At 35.3% G+C, this 23,305-nt stretch overlaps 1 protein-coding gene across 1 annotated transcript in view; it reads right to left on the bottom strand.

Annotated features, from left to right (window-relative positions):
• Positions 1 to 9,165: 9,165 nt before the first annotated feature.
• The window catches only part of LOC135075466 (uncharacterized), a 76,870-nt gene continuing 62,730 nt past the window's right edge, over positions 9,166 to 23,305 (bottom strand). The window contains exons 4-6 of the mRNA XM_063969906.1: positions 11,472 to 11,662; positions 10,557 to 10,686; positions 9,166 to 9,492 (exon numbers count right to left, since the gene is read on the bottom strand). Of these exons, the coding sequence (XP_063825976.1) occupies positions 9,335 to 9,492; positions 10,557 to 10,686; positions 11,472 to 11,662 (479 nt within the window). The 3' untranslated portion in view covers positions 9,166 to 9,334. The remainder of the gene's footprint in view (positions 9,493 to 10,556; positions 10,687 to 11,471; positions 11,663 to 23,305) is intronic.

The raw sequence follows: 23,305 nt of genomic DNA, 5'->3' as shown, positions 1-23,305 counted from the left end.
TCATAATATTTCTTTTCTAAATTTGCTTTTATATCGGAAATAGTTTCTTCTAGTTCGAAAATATCAAAACTTCTACTTAAATAGTTTCATAAATTGTGTGCATTAAATTATGAAGGAAAATCATTTTATTTCATTTAAAAGACTATAATTCATTAAAAATATGTGAAGAAATGGTATATTACATATTTATTTATTTATTTATTTATTATCAGAAAATGTATGTTTACAGACAGGTCCAAAACACATACATATAACATAATTAATTTTACATTTAGATGCATGTCATAAATTAGGATATGAAATACCACAAAATATTAAATATTTAAGCTAAATCATCAATTTACCCTTTCATAATACCTTACCTGGGTGCCCCGTTACGACCCATGAAAACCTACAAAACTATGTAAATTGTCATTTATTACCTTAGTTTTGTAGTTTTGTGAAATAAAAATAAACTTACGACCTGAGTAACTTGCCTAGGACGAATATTTGAGGGGCGTAAAGGTCTTTTTATTGTAATTTTGAGGGCGTAAAGGAAATCTATCTCAGTAAATACAGCTCTAGTCCAGTTTTTCAATACCTCTTCGGAAAATGCTGTGAATTCTAAGCACTTTCTTCATAAGTCATAATTTAATAGCTCAAAAAACAAAAAAGTTATCGTCGAATAAAAAAATAAAAAGACGTTTTTTGCTTCTCCTGAAAAGTCGTACTTTGTCCTTTACGACCTTTGAGCCCAGAGGTATCGATATAAGTTTAGGTAAAGTAATAATTACGAATATTTATGACATATTTACAGACCTCATAGCCGTAGTTTTGAGAGAGTTAGCGGTGCAGACACATTACTACACCAAGAAGACAAGACGTGTAATTGACGATTTAGCACATTTATAATGTCCCGTGGCAATTTGTGTAACTGGTTAACAGTAACCCATTCATTCGCAGTTAAATATTGCTATATAACATTTATAACATACACACCCTTTATACAGGTCGTGTATACACTACATTTATTGTATATTATTAGAAAACAATTACTTTCGAAAAGTTTAGTTAACTGTTAAAATTCAATGTTATCTGCGTAATATAGAACTTAATAATCTGACGTCAAGTTATGTGATCCAATAAATATCTTTAAATCATCATCATTTTCAGGTTAACGAGTAACACCTATAGCCACGAATTATTTTAATAATTGCCAAGTTTTCTATTACTTAAAAACTAATTTTAGAGAGCAAGCACAACGCAGAATAGGAATATATGTTTGTGCTCTGTGACTGGTCATCTAATATTCGATTTGGATATGGACGTAGTTTTAAACTTTCTAGTAAAAGCTTTGGACGCAACATTTAGAAGTTTCGAAAATATTTTTGATAAATTTACAAAGCAGTTTTCCCTATAATCGATGAATGATCAAATTATTGTTAAAACTGGCAGTTATTGCTATCATAAGATTTTTTACTAGATAAATGTCACAATCTAACACAGCCAGTCACAAAACAATAAAAATACTATCAATAGTCATCGGTGCCGAGTAAAAATACATAGTGAATACACAGAAAGGCAATGAGCTACACAAGAGAGAGATTTAGAGAGAAGTTGTATATTTAGAAAAAAACTTGACTAGCAGAATACTGTACATTTTCGTCTCCTGCTTGCAGCTTGATATTTTTCAAAATATACAACTCATAGTTCAGGAAGAGAAGGATTACGACATTTATATATTTTCACAACTTTCATATCCTAAGGCGCCCCTGATATGTATACACACTGTATACAAAAATAAACAGCTTTTTCACTTCGACAACAACATTAAAACTTTCTCATCTGTATTTAAAACTAGCCGTTGCATTTGTCATGATTTATTTTTACTATTTTACGTACATATAATAATATTTCTTATAATCATCACAGTCAATAACTACAATTACAAACACCTATTATACACAATTTATTACACGTTTGCGAAAGTTTATAGAGTAAGACATCACTAATTCATATCTTTAAACCAAACGAATACAAATTAAAATTATTCATTTATATTCTGACAAAGATAAATAAAATACAAGACTGTAAATATACATACATAAATGTGGTAAAAATTTTGACATGAAAATATACATTTAAGCCATGACAAATGCAATATATTTATTTGTATGTACTTACAATTTAACATTGCATCATTGCCTTCGAGCGTAACACGTAACTTTAACATTATGAATGTGATACTATAACATGATCAATATGAATACAAACTATTATATTGTCGTTTATATCTTTGTGACAATATTTGTAAGCAGTGTAGCATTTTTTACACTACCGTACAACAGCATTCTACTATTGGCTTACGGTGAACAGGGTAAGAGGTAGGTACCATTGCAGTTACAACTGATTAAATCGATTTTTAAATACATTCACTGCTAATAATTGTACTGATTAATATATCTAATGTTGGTGTATGTATAATGAATAATAATGATTATGTATTTTGTATAATTAGCCTACCCCTCACCCTCTGCGTGATTTGTACTACTAACCTTGTTACATTACTCTAGGTTCGCCACAGCGGCTTACACGCTTAAGGAAGCTCAGTACTTTCAAGCTTACTTTAGGGTTACATTAGCATTTATACGCTATCGCTATACACTATTCTAGAATACTATACCTTCGCACCAGTCTCCAAATGATACATATTTATTAAAATATATATTTACAGATATAAGTAATACCATACCTTATTTTATGTCATAGAAAAAAATATTCAAACAAAATCACAGCACGAAATCACAAAAAATGAAACCGATTATTTTATACGTAATTTATACAAAAGTGCCTAATTTATTCGAGATCTCAATATAAAAATATATCTAATATTGCAAAATATATAATTAAAAATACTATTTTAAGAACTAGCAACATCAACAATTTACTTTGAACGGTAAGCAACATGTCTCCTAAAATGTATATTCGCGGTCAGGGTTGCCAGGGAATAAATAAAGCGTCAGTGTCAGACTTACACCACAATAACTGTGTATATAATTTTACAAAATAGAAAATGCAAGCATATCGGTTAGTATAAGAAACGTCTAAAGTTTAAACTGCATAAATTGCTAAACGATTTATTCTTTTTAGTGATGGCAACCTTAACACTGCCAGACATGGAACTTTACAATCTACAAAATGATCTCTCTCAGTAGTTAGGTATAAGGTAAAATTGTAACAATATTTTTGTCTCAAAAAGTTTCATTCACCTGTGTGACTAGATTCAAGAATAAAATACATTACTTTGGTATTTTAAGACTAACTGTATTACTTTTATTTAACGAGTTGTACAGAAACTCTTTGAAGCAAAAATAGGTGTGCACCTTGTTTATACATTAATTTAATTATTAATATTCGCGCGCAACGCATTACAACCAATAGGATACTCTGTCGCCCAGATTCTTCGTCAGTCAACTTACCTTCTTGATATGTGCTCTTACCCTTTCACAGATGGAAATAAAAACATTGTAGTTTTTAATTGACATTTTACATGATTGTGGGCCAAGACATCGTTTTAAAAAGCTTCATTTTTTAATATTTAGCTTTGTACAAAGTAATATACAGTTAAGTCGAATTATAACGGCTTTCAGTGATCAATAACATGCATATTGCATCAAAATCGCGATCACTGTAGCCAAGAACTGTCAAATCATGTAAGTAATGATAAAAGTAACGCTGTCCTCAATCTTCAACTGAATCAATCCAGTGACATTCTAGCTGCTTGCCCACGATCGTCTGCCCAAGATCATGAGATCAGTCCCGAATCAGTGCGATAGAATATCCTAAGGTTCAGTATAGACGAGAATCAGACCCTCCGAGGCTTCCCGGGACCCGGGCACTCCGTCGACCTGATGATGGAAGCTGCATGTGTCTCCCGGGGGCGCGAAGGCTCGGTATCCATGAAGCCCGGGTTCAAGATTATGTTAGGCACAAGCTCCATTACGTCTTGCTCGTCACCATACTCTACCGTGGATAATGTCGTGATAGGTTAGTATACGTACCGTCACCGTTAGTGTATGTGTTTGTTTGTTAGTGTGCAGCCCCGCAGTCCAAGCGTGCGTTCCAAGCGAGTGCGATAGAGGGAAAAGAAGAAAAAAATTTGATGAATAAAAATTTTGCAAGTACTTCATGTTTTTGAAAGAATGCAATACATGCGGATAGACTTGTCAAGAATACGCGTTGTACGCACTACGTTTTATAGATTCAATGGTGATACCTCGTCTTTAAAGTATCAGTGCGTACAACACTACAAGAAATCCGCTCTATTGTAGGTACAATTTTAAATCTGTGCAAAGATAGTTGTCAAAAATCTACCTTTTAAGCACAGAATGAAAAGCGAATTTCTAGTAACTACACTATGTGGCAGCAGATTTATAACGTATTAATTTTGAACTTTATTATTGAAAAATAATGTGTCACATCCCTTTCCTTTGCTGGCAAAGCAAAAAGATATGAAGATCGTCTATTTACTTAATAATATTAATTGAAAAGAGAGAACTGCTTATGAGCGCTATGCTAAGCAACTCTGTTACTCTACTGTTAAAACTATGAATCTAGTTGAAATAATAAATCAAGCTTTATTGAATGTAAAAAACTCCAGACTGAAATCAATGAAAAATGTTATTATACATGTAAATTATGTTTTAAATCTTCGATTAGATAAACCATTATTCAATAAGATCTTAATACATAATTCATGTTATACTGACTGTACATAGCTAGAACAGTGCTCATAGCATGTGCTTAAATAGAGATATTGTATATTAAAACTGTGTACGTATATTTAACTATGCTAATAGATTTTTGGTAGATATAGCTAGCGTATCGCTTTGAACAGTGGTCCAAGAATATAGTGGTCCTAAAGATATCATAAGAGCATTATATCCGTTAGCGATTTGAGTTAAACCAGAATATTTGAAATGACAGTTGAATCGATTTCATTCTCATTCGATCAATTAACAATATCATGTAATGAAATTACTTATGAAACAAGGTGGCCCATGAAATAAGACGCAATAGTCGCTGACGACTTTAGCGTTTATTTCCAATAACTCATCGTCAATTTCATAGGCTAGCACCTAATATAAGACGAAAATCAAAGTTCTGTATTTGTATTTATTTGGTATTAATAGTTAATTTAATTACCTATATCAAATCAATCAATTCCTTTGTTATATATTTTGTATCTAAATAGCTTAGCTTTATTTTGTACCTAAAAAGTCGATAGTTTTGTAGCAAGTGCTTTAAGGCGAAGTGAAAATTGGTCATTGAGAAGGCAAGAATTCGTATACTGCGAAAGAGCTCATAATATTATGCACTAATGAATAGTTAATCATAACTCTATTCTCAATTTGTTCATACCTATTAACTAAGAAACTCACTCATACAGGGTGATTTTAACAGATACTTTTAAGCTGCATTATTTGAATAATTACAACGCCAATGTTTTAAAGGATGATAAGTGCATTTTAAAATAACCTTATTATAAAATTACCTACTATTTTAAAACTGAAGCTAGCTAGGAATAAAATTTATATCTAAAAAAGCATACAACGTATTCATTATTATGAACATAAATCTGTACTTTTAGTATAATTTTTAATTTGATTTTAGTTTCAAGCAACTATTATGATTTGATAATATTTTTAAATAATCGAAATGAATAGATCGAAATGTCTATTTTGAACTAGAAAATTAAATTTTAAAATATCTAATTAATTGAATTTACTTCAAATTAATTATATACTTTTTCTACGATTAATATGAGTTGTAATTATTGTAGGTTTACATTATTCTATAATTTAAAATTTCTAGTTGAAATAGTAGTTGAATAATTGAATTCTATTGTTTAATTGACGTCCTGTAGTTACATTGGTCCGTACCTAAAATATTGTTTAAAAATGCCCAGACATGTTTATTCAAGTCACAATAACACCTCTTATTTTAAAAATAGTTCTTGGAGCACAATTTTATTAGTATAGAGGCACTTTTAAACAATGCCGTTACGAAGTTTTAAATATTATTTATATTAAAATTGAGATTATATTTTAGTTTAGTTTTAGCAATATACAGCAAAAGGTAACAATATTAAAGCGAGTTAGTAGATTGCTTTTTGGTATCATTTAATTATAATAAATATATTATTTATTACTATATCTAATATCAATGCAATAGCACCAATTGCGTAGCGTAATTTGGAATGACATAATGGATGCATATTTTTTATCTTTCATTTTGTATATTTTATTAAAAACACTAGCCTAATAGAAACTTTTATTTATCATTATTATTATGAATTTCTTAACGATATTTTAAAAGTATTGGCACTAGCGTTAAATTACTTTAATATTACCTGTATAATATCTTAACTTTTGAGATTTCATTAATTGTTTAAGCTGTGCATTTTATTTGAAAAAGGTGCTTCAAAAATACTATCATAGAGTTACTACTTACATAGTATCAGTAACTTACTTAAGCGTCAATAGTACATGTACTTCTGGAGTTTACTAAATTTAAACAGGTAAATACTGTAGTTATTGCTTAGTTGTTCATAATTTATTGACTAATAGTAATAATAACAACAACCTTTTTTTTTCTTATGATTTTGGTAATCTTTTTTTTAAGAAAAAGTAACTGTATACATAAGCTACAAAATGTTTGAGCGGCCTATTTGTATACGCCCGAAACTACATAAAAGGGAAGTAATATAATTTGAAATATTAACATTATTTTATAATAATAACGGAAGTAAATTTTAAAATTATCACGAAATAACAGTAAGATAAATAACTATGTAATACCGTAACTCCCAATAATTTTGTTCCCTATTTTATGATTATATTCTGTACGAATTAAAAATACACCTAAATCTATCACATAGTACTATTTTATACCGTTTTTGTCTCTACCTTAACTTATATCATTATTTTAAGCCGTTAACTTTATTTTTATTGGTTCTAGCGTTTTGGTAAATTACCGCAAGTAAGCAAGTACATGAATACTATGGAATAACAATTAACTCCTCGCGTGTTGAACACTTGACGTTATGTATGAGTGACATTTTAACTAGTGTTGAACGCACGTGTAACGCACAGCGCACGTTTTTATTGGTATTGGGAGTTATATAAACTTTAGCGAGTCAATTACTTAGAGCAATTAATTAATGTATAAATTAGAATTTTAATCTATTTGCAATAGTTAATAATGGAATCTATTTTGAAACGTTTAATTTTGTAATTAAACTTATCGCGTGATAAGTTTTTCCCCCGACTTGTATAATGGTACTTAGATTATTATTGTATTAGATTAGATGGTACAATGGACATTTTCGAACATTAAATACCTTCCCGTGTAGCCTGTACCTTTAAATTAAAACTATAGAATTTACAAGAAATCATTTCGTTCATTTAGAGAAAATTTATGATTATTTATAAAATACTGCTGAGGTTACTATCGGTGGGTTTTTAGGTCATTTCGGTTTTTTTCTCTAAATAAATTGCATTTCACTGTTTGCTTAAGGCGTAAATATTAACACGTGAGTATATTCGGTGGTTATTATTTCTCTATATGAACGAAAATAACAATATTATTACACATTTTCAAACACGGTTCTTTATTGACGTTTTTGGCTAGAAACTGATATTAGAGCCGACACGCTAGCAGGGAAATAATCCTTGTATCTTTTATTTAGAGCATTAATAGCTATCTAGTCGGTTTAAAACCATCAACATCTGTCAAAACCGCCAATACTGGAGCCTATAACAATATTAAATACTGTGTCACTACGTAACTTTTACGCCAATGTTATATGTCGTATAATGTAGGATGCATAGTGACACAGTGTTACAATATTGTTAGGATATAATGGAGGGGAAGGGTATAAACTCAATACTGCCGCAGGAATTAGGTAAATGACGGTAGGAGTCTAAGCTTAATACTGTCATAGGAAGATGGCCACGAGGGGTGTGTGCTCAGATGAGTCCAGTACCATTACGGGAACTATAAACTGGAGGAGGGAGATAGGCTGTCAGGTTGTACTGTCACAGAATTGGGACACGGTTATACATTTAGCTCTATCATAGGAAGTGCAGCAGGGTTATAAGGTCACAGGAACACAGGTACACCTGTACCTTATCCATTGAGTACTGTTATAGAAAATACAAGAAGTTGTGCTGTCACAGAAGTGGGACACAGGTACAGATATCCACTTGGTGCTGTCGCATAAACGGGAAGCTAGGTACAGTTGTGACACGGGAGATAGGGCGCGAGCTCACTAGGGCGGCGCCACTCGCGGCACAGAGACGGTGAGCTAGGTACAGGTGTGACATGGGGGGGGTACAAGTGTGACACGGGAGGTACAGGTGTGACACGGGAGGTACAGGTGTGACACGGGAGGTACAAGTATGACACGGGAGGTACAAGTGTGACACGGGAGTTACAGGCTAGACATACTGCGCCGGCTCGGCCGCGGCTCAGTAGTGCCACAGGAAGTAGAGCCGGGGCAGGTGCGAGTGCTAGGGCGCGGGCTCACCGGGGCGGCGCCACTCGCGGCACAGAGACGGGGAGCTAGGTACAGGTGTGACACGGGAGGTACAGGTGTGACACGGGAGCTACAGGCTATAGACACACTGCGCCGGCTCGGCCGCGGCTCAGTAGTGCCACAGGAAGTAGAGCCGGGGCAGGTGCGAGTGCTAGGGCGCGGGCTCACCGGGGCGGCGCCACTCGCGGCACAGAGACGGTGAGCTAGGTACAGGTGTGACACGGGAGGTACAGGTGTGACACGGGAGGTACAAGTGTGACACGGGAGGTACAGGTGTGACACGGGAGGTACAGGTGTGACACGGGGGCTACAGGCTAGACACACTGCGCCGGCTCGGCCGCGGCTCAGTAGTGCCACAGGAAGTAGAGCCGGGGCAGGTGCGAGTGCTAGGGCGCGGGCTCACCGGGGCAGCCCAACGCGGCACAGAGACGGGGAGCTACGTACAGGTGTGACACGGGAGATACAGGTGTGACACGGGAGGTACAGGTGTGAAACGGGAGCTACAGGCTATAGACACACTGCGCCGGCTCGGCCGCGACTCAGTAGTGCCACAGGAAGTAGAGCCGGGGCAGGTGCGAGTGCTAGGGCGCGGGCTCACCGGGGCGGCGCCACTCGCGGCACAGAGACGGTGAGGTAGGTACAGGTGTGACACGGGAGGTACAGGTGTGACACGGGAGCTACAGGCTAGACACACTGCGCCGGCTCGGCCGCGGCTCAGTAGTGCCACAGGAAGTAGAGCCGGGGCAGGTGCGAGTGCTAGGGCGCGGGCTCACCGGGGCGGCGCCACTCGCGGCAGAGGACGGCGCACGTGCCAGCAGCCAGCACCAGCAGCGTTCCCATGACCACGCACACGGCCGCTACCCACGTGCGCGTGTCGAAGCTCTCAGAGCCTTCCAGGAAGTGCTTGTAGAGTTCTGTGGACGGTGAGCGGTGGAAATCAATGGAATATTCATATTTTAATTGAATAAGAATACTTTATTCAGCATAGAAAAATAAAATAAAAATACAGTACATATAACATTAAACATTAAACTACAAGCTATGCTGAAGAGGCGTCCGCTCAGCTATATTCGCGACATAACAAGCGCCATGTCGAGATAATTATTTCACAAATACACAATTTATTAAAAAGTAGACCAGCTTGAAAATAAGCATTAAAATTGGACTGCAAATAAAAAGATACAAGCGTTTAAATGTTGTATGACATCACATGACGCAGCTTTTGTGTGGTACTTTTGCACAAGTTGGGATTTCATTATGTTGACACTTGAGAAACATGCATGTGACTTTGAAACGAACTGCATTATATGCATCAGTCAACAATTAACAGAGCAATAGCAGATTCCGCAGTTCTTCCGCCTCTTCGTCTCAGCAGCAGCCAGTATTAGGGCAAGCTAAAAAATTTGACCAGTGGCCTAATTCACGTATTTTGACAGTCAAAATCTCGCTGACGTTCAACCCCCCTAGACAAAACGCACTTTTTGATCGAATCGAAAATCGAATCTGTCAAAACTCCATACAAAAAAGGGGCTTTTCGACCACTTTTCGACTGCTTTGCGATTATAATTTGCACTTTGTCTAGACCCACAGAAGTCGTCCTATTGAAAAACAGTTCTAAATCCGTATTCACAAGGGTCATTTCGGAACGATTACTCGATAGGATCTCAACTCAGCGATTTGTTGTCGTTGAAGTTTTGTTACGTGAATAAGGCTACAGTCTAAGTACCCTGAAAGGGGCCTTAAGGCGGTTATCACACTGCGCCGCGCTCCGCCGCGGAGCGCGTGATTTTCATATAAAAAATCACGAGCGCGGACGCGTTGTCAGTGTGAAGTGCCGCGCGTGTTTTCTATACAAACTGAGGTACTAGCATACAATTATTAAATCTGTCGCCCCGCGCTCCGCGGCGGAGCGCGGCGCAGTGTGATAACCGCCATAGCCTGCATACTAATAAAGAATTACAATTTGAACAGTACGCACCAGCCTCCTGGTCGCTGTAGAGCGTGGTGGCCAGCACCTCGACCGGGGGCCCGGGGCCCAGCGCGTTGGTGGCCCACACGCGGAACCAGTACGACGCGTTCGTGTCCAAGTGGTACACGTCCACCTGCCGCTGGAATGGAGTAGGACAATCGATAAGTAAGCCCCATTGATAACATTCGTGACAGATTCAATTTCGGAATGGCTTCACGGAGTGAGTAGGTACAAACATAGCGATTTTGGAAGTCTTTGTGTGACACAGTCTATCACCCATGTTATTCTTTCTAGCGTTTATAGCGTTGTAGCATAATATAGCAGATTTTGGCTACATTAGGGCAGCGAGATATAGCTTACCCAATTTTACACATGCATGACGAACATGACACGCTGAAAGTTTAGAGCTTGCATTGATAAGTTCATAGATCTTTAAGAACTCATTTCTCACTGTGCTGTGAACTTCATAGTGTGAAGTCTATGAAGAGTTGCCATCCACCACAGGTCACGTTTGCAGCCTCGTAGCAGCAGCAGCTATCTCGGAGACATGTTCCAAACTCCATAAGTAGTGAAATAGGTCTGCATCATCAATCATCTTACCGAGTTCGGTTCGGACTGATGTGTTTGGGGCTGATTGGCTTCCAAGGTTCTAGGGACCCATTCACAGGACCGGTACTGGACAGAACAGGACCGGTACTGAGCCGTGAAGTTTATGATGGGGTGCCCTCCATCATAGTCTATGTGTGTCACTGTATTGGAAGAGGTCATCTTACCGAGTTCAGAATAATGTGGTTAGGGTAGGGCTGATTGGTAGCCAGGGTTCTAGGAACCCATTTACAGGAGCTGCGAACCGTTATGAAGTCCATGATATGCCTTCCGTTATCGGCCGCGTTTAGGTCATAGTATTAGAAGAGGTCATCTTACCGAGTTTGGACTAATGTGGTTGGGGCTGATTGGCCTCCAGGGTTCTAGGGACCCATTCACAGGCGCTGCGGACCGGTACTGAGCCGTGAAGTCTATGATGGGGTGCCCTCCGTCGCCAGCCACGTTCCACAGGATGAGAGCCAGGATTGTGGATGCGTGGACTGTTACGTTCACCAGGGGAGGAGGCTCGGCTGGAACAAGTGAAAGTCGATCATTAGACAGAAAGAAGAAGAAAGAAGAAAGGTTGATCTGTACCTGTACGCATAATTAGCTAGTGTTGTTGTTGGTGCTTCAACCACACCAACAACCGTAGCCCCAAACAAACTTGGCGGCGCACTGTAGCAGACGAGGCGAAGAAAATCGGCAAGACCTGGAGCGAGATCAAGCGCGAAGCTCAAGACCGAACGCGATGGAGGACTGTTGTGGACGCCCTCTGCCCCATCTAGGGGACATAGGACCTTAAGTCAAGTAAGTCACACCAACGCGGGCAGATCGCCATCGCCGGCGCGATCTGCACGCGTTGGTGTGGGAAGCTTTAGATACTCGTAAATAGCCGATGACTATACACATGCATAGTAAGTAGATATGGCCTTAAAAGTTCAAACAAATAGTACCCACGCTATTTTAGCCCGAATCTGAGTGTAGAGTCAATAAACGCGGCGATATTAGTTCAGATATTGTTATTGCCTTCCTAATGGAAAAGCGTATGTTAAGAGATACCTATTGCTACGAATCCAATTTGTCTTGGAATTATCATATTGTACAGAAGCTATCGTTTGGTTTATAATTAAGCTGAAAGATGATGTTTACAAAAAGTTAATAAACATGTATTTACTTTCCTTTGTAATGTAAACAGACGTGTATTCAAAGTAATCAAGGCAGGCAAGCTCAAACCGAAATATGTTTATTTAGCAGCGAGTCGGCAAACGGGCTCTAAATAAATAACCGACCGCTTTGAAAACACCAAACGCCACAGTCTTGCTAATTACGCTTAATAATGTATCTGTATTAACACAAAGATTTATAGAACTTGCAGAATTTTGCTGTGTTTTCAGAAGGAAGAGTATTTTACGATGGCATAATGGAGTTGCTTCATTACTTCAGTTTGCATTTGGAGTTGAGACTGGCATGTGTCAAAATCATCGTCATTCTTCTTCTCTTTTACTTTGCCTTGCACCTTCGTGTAGGTAGATACGGATCAGTGGCGATAGTATGTCTCCGGCTCTAAGAGCCCCTGTAGCCCAGTGGCCCCGTATCATTGATATGATTGCTGATCCGGCTGAACAAGACCCCTGCACTGTGGGCCCGGCAGAGGTCAAAAGTCAAAAAAATCAGTTGTCTATTAATCTTTTTTTATTTACGCAGATAGGTAGTTAAAAACTTCTAGTTTTAGAAAATATTAAAGCACCAACATGTTTCTTAACAAATTGGTATACTTTTACGAGTCAGAAGTCTTTGATTGCAAGCCTAAGAACGGTAGTAGGGAATTTAGTGCAAGAACCCCTCCACTTTGGTATAGAAGGCTCATTTTTGCAACAGTGGTTCTTTGGGTGCTCCTGAGTGGATTTCCGTCGGTAGACATCGGGAGCCCCCCCTGTGGTAGCAGGGGGAGGGGGGGCAAGTTTCCTTCCGCCGCGCTTCACTTTAAGGCGATAGGTGAGGCAAAACTGCAAAATAGACCTCTCTTTGAATCCCTACTCCTCCTAAATGGATGATCCAAACAAGAAAAAAAAATATGTGTGAGATGTATAATATCTTAAACTAAAAAATTGTTGTTCGTTTTTTTTGTTACAACTATTAGTTTTGGTAGAAAAAATTCTTAACTTTCTTCTAATTTCACCAAAGAAATTTCCTACTACTCCTAAACGGCTGAAGCGATTTTAATGATTCTTTCACCAAATGATAGAAAATTTAATTATCTAAAAAATTGTTGTTCATTTTTTTTTCAAAAATAATGTATTACGTGTCATACATTCAAAATACCCTGTAATTTCCACACGCGGGCCGCGCGAATGCGGGAGCTCAGTCTTTCACTAGCGTTCGCACGGGGAGGCTGTGTCGCACATCGGCACGCTCCGCTTCTTTGTTTTTCTATAAAGAATTTGTAGCGCAGATGGTACACTCGGTACTCATAGTAGTTCGGCGGCTGAATGAAAGTGATCTAAGTAGCTACTTACTACGTCATTTTAAACATGTATAGGTTATTATAAAATGTTTAAGATAATTTAAATACATAGGTATACAAGATGCTAATTATCAATTTTTTCTAGATTTATTATATACTTCGAGATATACATAGGTATTTTTTTTTATTATGTATTAGTAGGTAATAATAATAAAACAACGCACTTAGGTATAGGAAATCACAAGACAACAAAAAATACCTACAAAGGATTATTTAAATTCTGTAATTAACAAAACCGTATGTTATTAATTTCTTGGAAACTATCACATCACTTTTGTGCATTTTGCGTTTCGATTGATATTAATCTACAGGGTACCCCGTTTGGTATATTGGTTTTGGTTGGTTTGAGTTTTCTTTATCTCATTGGTCTCCACAAAAAATCGGAATTTTTCCCAGGGAATTTTCGATTCATCCAGCTCAATCATCTCGTCGCGAATAGGGTTAGGTAAATTGATAGGTACCACCTATTTCGATCCCTGATAATAATATATATAAGTAAAATTTTATTAAAAAAAATAAAACCGACTCCAAAAAACCTACACTAAAACGTAGAAAAATAATTACTAATTACCTACTTATTTATTAGGACGAATTATTAATATTTATGTAGGTATACCATGATTGATACTTTTGGAGTCGGTGCAGGCAAACTTTACATGTTTCATAATCTTGGCACCGACTCCAGAAGTATCAATCATGGTATACCTACATAAATATTAATAATTCGTCCTAATAAATAAGTAGGTAATTAGTAATTATTTTTCTACGTTTTAGTGTAGGTTTTTTGGAGTCGGTTTTATTTTTTTAAATAAAATTTTACTTATTTCTTGCTTTTTAGTTAACTAATTATTACTTTGATGTTACCACTGAAGGTAGGCAGTACATTGAGACCAAAAAAAATTGATTCATAATCGGCGGAGATATTGCGTAAAAAAGTTCATCCCCAATTTTCCACCCTTGGGGGTGAAATATTTTCTTCAAATTCGTATGAAACCACCCTTTTGATAATACCTATTCAACAAAAAAATAATCGTTCAAATTGGTTTATAATCGGCGGAGATATTACGTATAAAAAAGTTCATCCCCAATTTTCTACCCTTGGGGGTTGTTTTTTTTATTATTAAATTTAAATGGGACCACCCTTGAGGTATTACCTATACGCCGAAAAAAGATTTGTTCAATTCGGTTCATAATTGGCGGAGTTATCGCGTAACAAACATAGAAAAAAAAAAAAAAAGAACATACGGGTCGAATTGAGAACCTCCTCCTTTTTGAAGTCGGTTGAAAATATACCTACAGGTGTTTGGTAGAACGTTAGACAAACTTCGTATGTTAGGTCATTTTGAATAAAGGTTCGCCCATTTGACCCTAAATGAGCTACTTTTTTTATTGATATTTTTATAATTATGTTTTTTTTTTCGAAATTTGACCTAAATCTGCTTCTTTTTTTGTCGCGTTTTCAACCGATTTTTTTTATTTGGTATGAAGATCCAATATGTCTTTACTCTAATAAAAACATTTTATATCCAGATAATGATTGAATAGCTAATTACGAGCAGCCAAAGTTTAACAAAAGTATAAAACACGATAAAAAATTTAACTTGAAATTGATTAAAAAATGAAATGTGTTTTTAAGATCATTAAAAACATCTAATTATCTCTTCTTTCCAACGATAATAACTAAATATCACTTGTAGTAATTAGATATTGGATTTCGACAAAAATTCAAAGTTTAGTGATGAAAATGTGAAAATAATATAAAAAAATATCCATCAAAAGTTTCTTCAAACATCTCCCATCTTTTCTGATATACTGTTTTTCATAGCTTTTTTATATGATTTATTTCAAAATCAAATCAAAAATAATAACCGCATAGAAAAAGAAGTCTGTTTTTGTATGTGGCTTGATTTTTCGGCTGCCTATGATGCAGCCGTGATCACAAGCAGACTGGCAGCTGGCGGAATTGTCCGTTCGGGTGGGCTTAAATATTTTAAACTACCCTCATATTGTCATAATGTTACATTGTAGTGGTGTTACCTCGACACACAGTATTCGTATTCGTACTTGACATGTAACTCATATAAAAATGTCGCTCAATCCGTGTTTATCTATTTTAGTTGAAATGGAACGCAAAAATCTAAAATCTTATTTTTCTCTCGATTTTACCAAAAAATAATAACGGAGAAAGTAAAGTCTTAAATTGTATTCGATGATCAAAAATATTTATATTCAAAGATGATCACGAATATCGTCAGCCTAACTTTCAAACTGCTTAGGTATGTCCCTTTTTGCAAACTTTACAGGAGGAAATAACTGTTTGTTTTTCATAGTTATGGTACTAATTAAAGTATAATAATGTCTAATTGAAATATAATCATTTATTTCAATTTTGTTTCTTAATATTTTTGCAACGTTGGGCGTTGGGACGATTAAATAAGTAGACTGACTGCGTATTAAGAGCTATTAAGCGTGCGTTTATTGACGTGCATTGCCTTATATACTATGTAAGGGATGTGAGTGTGTGCGTGCGTGACGCGCATACTACACCTCCCCCGTTTTTTTTTTTTTTTTTTTTTTTTTACATAAAAGAAAGCCAATGGAAGAGAAAAAAAAAAGGTTTTACAAAATTGGGTACTTGACACCATTCTCCAATAATTTCAAGATTGAGTAAAATAAGACAAAGAGAAGAAAAAAAATATTTCAATTAGTGGTGTCAAATAACCATAACAAATGAATAGTGTTAAAAAATATTAAAAAAGAATTAATACTTAATCTAAACGTGTTGTTGACGACTATTTAAACTGTTTAAACAATATTATTTTTAAGTAATATTCATTCATATTAAAAATAAAGTCACATCCAAGTATTTCGTACTAATTCGTACTAGTATCCATTAAAATTTCCATATCCGATAGCACGTCATTTATTCTTATGAGGTGGCCACCCTCATGTTTTAATAGTTATTAGTAGATCTACTACACTTACAAGTCATTATTTATTTATTTATAGTCGACTTATTATTCATTTCATCATTTCATCATGGTACTTTTATAAAATGTGCGCGCACTTTATAATAATATTTATTTATTTATAATAATCATTTAAATTAAGGGATAATTTTAAGACTTATTAATGTCTCCAACTATTCTCACAGAGATATCTAGTATGCACCATGATCGAACGAAGGATAATTCCCCTTAATATTATTTATTTTAGTACCATGTTTACATAATATTCATATAATATTTCAATATTCATTCAATATCTAACAAAATACTTTACAATCTCACAAACCTACGCAATCAATGCACAAGAATATCTTAAAACTTTTGGGTGATCAGTCCAAAATAATTAAAAGTATCCTGTGTAATTAATGCATGCCTAACTTTTAGCTCATCTTTACAAACAATATCAAACTATTTTATAACTTTGCCTATCTGAATTTCAAACCAAAACCTGCCTTATTACAACAAACCTTTATCTCATAGCCTTCATCATTTAATAACATTAACGTACATTCCTATGCCTACAGTTTTGTCACTCACAATAAGTTAATTAACTTTATACAATGTATAAATTACATTCTGTCATATTTATAATCAAAATTATTATTATTATCGTCTTATCCGTGTAATATTTTCCATTTCATAGTTATTAAATAATTTCTAGTTACATAATAAGTCATTTACTATAACTGAATATACTGTAATAAAATCATAATTAAAACAAAACAAATAGAATTTGTTTAAAATAATTTACGTTCATAGTCAAAAACTTTCAATTACAGTTAATCATTGTGCAATATCTGTTGTGTGTTGACCCAAATAAATCAGCAATCGAGTAGTCAGCCAAGTGATATTTTACCTACACTGCAAAATATTTTTCATCATATCAATCATCAAAACCTATAATTACGTTTTAAATGATATAAATTACTTTATTATTTCGTCATTACATAAACATTTTAATTAGTTATATTACTGCATCATGAAAAAATATGACAAAATATTGTTTTACTTCAAAGTTAAATCCAATCAATAATGCAAATTAATGATTTGTTAAAGATACACATTTAGAAATGCGATCTTGGTGGTCTTAAAAAGTCTACAAAATTATGACAATGATTTAAAGTATTTACTTGCATACCAAATACAATTATTGTTTAATATGTAAAGATGTTAATTACAGCGAAGTATTGTGTCGATACGCTAGAAAATACCTACAAGTCATCATAACGTGTCTGATGCTAAATCACGTTTTGCTGATTTGCAATAAGTCGTATTCGTTGAGTGCAATGACATGACTGAGTAACAAAATTATTGACCTACTTTTAGAAAATCTAATATTTTTAAATGACAATTGTAACATCGAAGTAACATACTTAAATAAATCCTAAACAAATAAAATGTAACAAAATGAAACTGTAAAATATCACTGGTGTGATTGTGTAAAAACTAAAAATACTCAAATTGGTTAATTCCTGTTAGAAAAAAAAATATTACTCGTATTTAACTTCTGCAAACTAAATATTATGCGAATTATTCAGTACATATTACATTATTATGTTGTCAATAATAAGTCGTCAACAAACGTTATTATTAATAATTTTAACTTATACATAAAAAAATATTTATAAATGTTACATCTTCAATAAAAATATCGAATTCCCTTATTCCATTGCAAATTTGTAAATTAAATTTTAATTATTACATTTAATATTTCCATAAAAAAACTATATGAATCTGCCTGCATCGGATATTCAGAAAAATTACATCGACTGAAGGATGCTGATACAAGAAAAAATTGGAAATGCAAATCATGCGACCAGAAACTGAAAGGACATCGGCCAGTAAACAGTTTTATTGCGTCCAACATAACCACAAGGAAACAAGCCTCCAAAGTTCCTGCCTTGCAGTGTACACCACCAACAACCACCACCCCTCAGAGTAATGAGTCAGTCGCAATTGCTACCTCACAATGTACGCCATCTATAATCACCACCCCTCGAATTGATGACCCATCTAACGAGGATGACACGATTAGCGAAGCTTTGACCTGTAATTCTCAATCCTTGGGCTTGAACCTTTCTGATGCGGACACAATATGTGACCATGACATATCATTAGAGAAATTATCACGAAGTTTGGAAGTTGGTAGTTCGACTTTAGAGACCCAGGACTTAAAGGAACAGATAGAAAAGCTCACTTCAAATTTAATGAGCACACAGAACGAATTAGAAAATACAATTTGTGAAAATAACTGTCTAAAACAAACAATAAACAAACTTACACATGAAATTTTCCTACTGAAAAATGTATGCCACAGCCCATGTACTCCAGCCTCCAGCAACAGAATGTCCAAAAGTCACCATGTGAACATCCAGGAACGGGGAAATAGTACACCAAAATCCACTTGTCATGCGAAGAACAACCACGCTATACAAAATTTGAGAACTAAACCCAAGATATTTCCCAGCGAAAAACAACTGGAATTAGAACTATTAATAAGTGATCTACAAGAAAAGCTACTAAATGCTAACATAGAAATAAAAAAGTTGCAAGAACAGATAAACAATGCACTGAGTTTGCCACTCGCAACCGCAGAAAACATTGCAATGTGTGGAAAAAAATCTCCAAAGTTTATAAAAATATCCAAAAATAATTCTACACAAACCATAAGGATATACGGCGCACAACAGAGTACGGGTCTCGCATCTGTCTTATTGAACTCCAAGAAAAACCGACGGTATAAAGTTCAAAGTCAAACTAAGCCAAATGCTCTGACTGCGGATATACTTCAGGACTGTTACTACAATGAACCTAACTTAGAGGATGTTATTGTAATAAATGTTGGAGAAAATGACAGAAATCCGAATAATATTTTATCTGAAATTAACAATTTTTTAAATCAATTTTATAGTTTTACTGTAATTGTATTAAGTGTGACATATAACCAATTTTTAAATGAATCTTTGTTGAATCATGAAATTGAAAATATGTGTAAATATTTTAAGAATAGCTATTTTTTAAACCTGGATAATTATGTCTCAAAGGATAATTTGTGCAAAAGAATTAATTTTATTGTTGACTGTGTAAATTATGATCGAGAATACCTTGACGTTAAAAAAATAAGGCAATTAATTTTGCGTAAAACTAGTAATAATATTAGTAATACTGAAAAATTTGAGAGGGGCACTATTCCATTCTATTTTGCCTCGAGATATAAAAATAATAATATGGAGAGAGGCCACGAAAGCCCAACACCCACAAAGCCCAACACAAAGAAAGGAACCATCCCTTTCTACTTTCCAATTGTAAAAAAAGATAAGTTTTTTCGTACCTAATGATAACTGTTATAACTCATGTGGGCTTCCCTCCATATCTAGTGACGACATAGGTAAGTTTACAGTTTTACATCAGAACATTCAGGGACTATTAGGTAAACTAGATGCACTGGAACTGGTTGTTGATGAATTCAAGCAAAGAAAGTTTGATATTGACGCTTTATGCTTTTCCGAAACATTCCTGAAATCAGGAACTCAAAATAACGCAGTATTAAAAAAATATAACATGGTATCATCATTCTGCAGGACAAGTAGGGCTCGAGGCGGCGTCTGTATTTTTATTGACAAATATATGGATTTTAAACCTCTTCCTATCTGTAAAGACTTTGCAATCGAAAAAAGCTTTGAGTGCTGTGGGGTGGAGTTGCCATCTCATAAATGCATTTTATTGTGTCTATACAGGATTCCTAAGAGTAATCCCACAATATTTCTTGACCAACTGGAACTACTTTTGTACAAACTATCAATAAGAAATAAAAAACTAGTATTAACCGGTGACTGGAATATCAACACCTTAAAAAAAGACACATTATCTACTAATCTAGTAAACTTGTTACATAGTTTTAACATTGAGTTACACATCGACGAGCCTACGCGTGGTCTCTCATGTATTGATCACATTGCTAGCAATATTGGGGATGCAAAGGGGAATGTTCACGAGCTCTATCTTTCCGACCATAATACTTGCCAAACGCTTTCCTTTCAAACAGACTTGCATAAATACAGGGTTCATTTTTGGTACAAGCGACAGAGAGATTTTAATGATGAGAACGTACACAAATTCGTAAATTACATTAGTAGTTTGTCATGGCAAGATGTCTGTAGCGATGGTAACCTAAATTCTGCCTTTAAAAAGTTTCATGATGAATTGTGCCTTTTCTATGAACTATGTTTCCCAGAAAAGCGCATTAAAATTAATTCAAAAAATACAAGACCAAAGTGGATCACAAAAGGCATTAGGGTTTCTTGCATAAACAAACGTAAACTGAGGTCTGCTTATTACAGAACCAGATCAGAATTAACTAAATGTACTTTTAAAAAGTATAGTAAAATATTGCGGGAATGCATATTTACCTCACAAAAAAACCGCAATGCTAATATAGTAAAAAAGGCAAAAAATAAGTGTAAAGCCTCATGGGACGTCATCAAGAACATGTCAGAATATAACAAAACAAATATAGACATTAAATCGTTGAATCTTAATAACCAAGAAATTAAAGATCCTCTTCAAATTGCTGAAATGTTTAACAATCACTTTATCAATGTATCCAACTCTCCCCTGACACATGGCAGATATGACCATAAGTTAATTGACAATTTAAATACTAGTATATTTCTGAAACCATGCACGGAATGTGAAGTCCTAAATATTATTAAATCTTTGAATAGCACAAAATCAGTAGGAATAGATCACCTCTCCACGCCAATACTTAAAGCGTGTGCCAAATATCTAGCGCCAATACTAGTGCATCTGATAAATTTATCATTTGAGCAAGGTTTATTTCCAGAGTCACTTAAACACTCCATTGTCAAACCATTGTTTAAAAAGAATGACAAACGGGATGTAAATAACTATCGGCCTATAACTCTTGTTCCTATTCTTTCAAAAATTTTTGAAAAGGCTATGAAAGTTAGGATCACAAACTTTCTGGATAAACATAATATCATAGCCAAGGAGCAGAATGGGTTTCAGAAACATAAATCTACAACTCTCGCAGGATACAGACTGATGTGTAGCGTTACCAATTTTATAGATAGCAAAGTGCCAGTTACATCTATATTCTTTGACCTTAGCAAGGCATTCGATCGAGTTGACCACAAAATCCTCCTCGTCAAATGCGAAAAATATGGCATTAGAGGACCTGCGCTCAACTGGATCAGGAGTTACCTTGCAGACAGAACGCAGTGCGTACAGGTCACAAAAATTAATCAGAGTAACGAGGCGATTGACTATAGGTCATCCTTTCAACAAAATAAATTGGGCATTCCTCAGGGAAGCGTCCTGGGACCCTTGTTGTTTCTTTTATATGTAAACGACTTACCGAAGGCTACCCGTTTTGAAACTATCTTGTTTGCAGATGATATTTCACTTGTTATACCAAATAATGAGAAAGGGGTGATCTACGAAGCTTCGATTAATAAATCAATAGTTAATGTAGATAACTGGTTAAGACAGAATAATCTCTTAATTAACGCCTCAAAAACTAAATACATTCAGTTTCATAACGTCAAAAGTAAAAGCATAAACTTAAACTTAAAATGCCGAGAACAAATTATAGATGAAGTCCATGAGACGAAATTTCTGGGTATTACACTGGATCGCCATTGCAATTGGAAAAGTCATGTTCAGGGTATATGTAAGAAGTTAAGCTGTTTCGTATTTGCTCTGTATCGTCTAAGAAATACAACAAATGAAAAGACTGCCATCATGGCATACCATGGTTATGTATCATCAGTGTTGAGATATGGAATAATTTTGTGGGGAAACTCAACAGATGTGCAAAAGGTGTTTGTTGCTCAAAAAAAATGTGTGCGAGCCATAAGTGGCATTGGGCCACGTGAAAGCTGCAGGCCTATGTTTAAGAAATACAACTTACTTACAGTGACAGCCATGTATATCTTTGAAATAGGAACTTTCATAAGGCATAACATGTCATTCTTTAAAACAGAAACTCATATACAGAGGCTACGACCAAGAGACCCGCACAAACTGATGTTGCCACAACATAATAGTACTCTCCATAATAACAACTGTTATATAATGCCCATTCGCGTATATAATAGAATCCCCTTAGAAATTAGACAATTACCTACTACTTTGTTTTTACGTAAATTAAGGCTTGGTATTTCTGCTAAAGTAGGTATTTCGCGCTGTCAAAATCTGCGCGCGCAATACTTCGCCGAAGACAGCGCGCCAAAGAGCTCTCGCGGCTACACAGTATAGAAATACGCAGTTTAGAAATACGCAGTTTAGAAATACGCAGTTGGTTAGGTTAGGTTGACTTCCTTCCGTTCAAGCGTCACACTCACAGCACTTTCTAATACAAATCATATCCAAGTGATACAAATTAAAACAACTTTCAAAATTTTTGGGAATATATTTTAGAATCGAATAAATATAGAATATAACTGCCAAAGTAAACACGGTTCAAAGAGGCGTGGCGTCACCCGACCGTCCGGAAGTTCCGCGCCGGCTAAAAGAATTTCAAGATTACGTCACCCGACCTATCGGTAGATCCTCGGGAGCTTGAGCGATTGGAAAAACATTTTATGATCAGTTACTCGTAGTAGCGATTATTTAGAGCT

Source organism: Ostrinia nubilalis, chromosome 10 (assembly GCF_963855985.1).
Source record: "Ostrinia nubilalis chromosome 10, ilOstNubi1.1, whole genome shotgun sequence".
NCBI lineage: Eukaryota > Metazoa > Arthropoda > Insecta > Lepidoptera > Crambidae > Ostrinia > Ostrinia nubilalis.
Note: the sequence above shows the minus strand (reverse complement) of the source record. Positions and strands in the feature narration are given on the sequence as shown.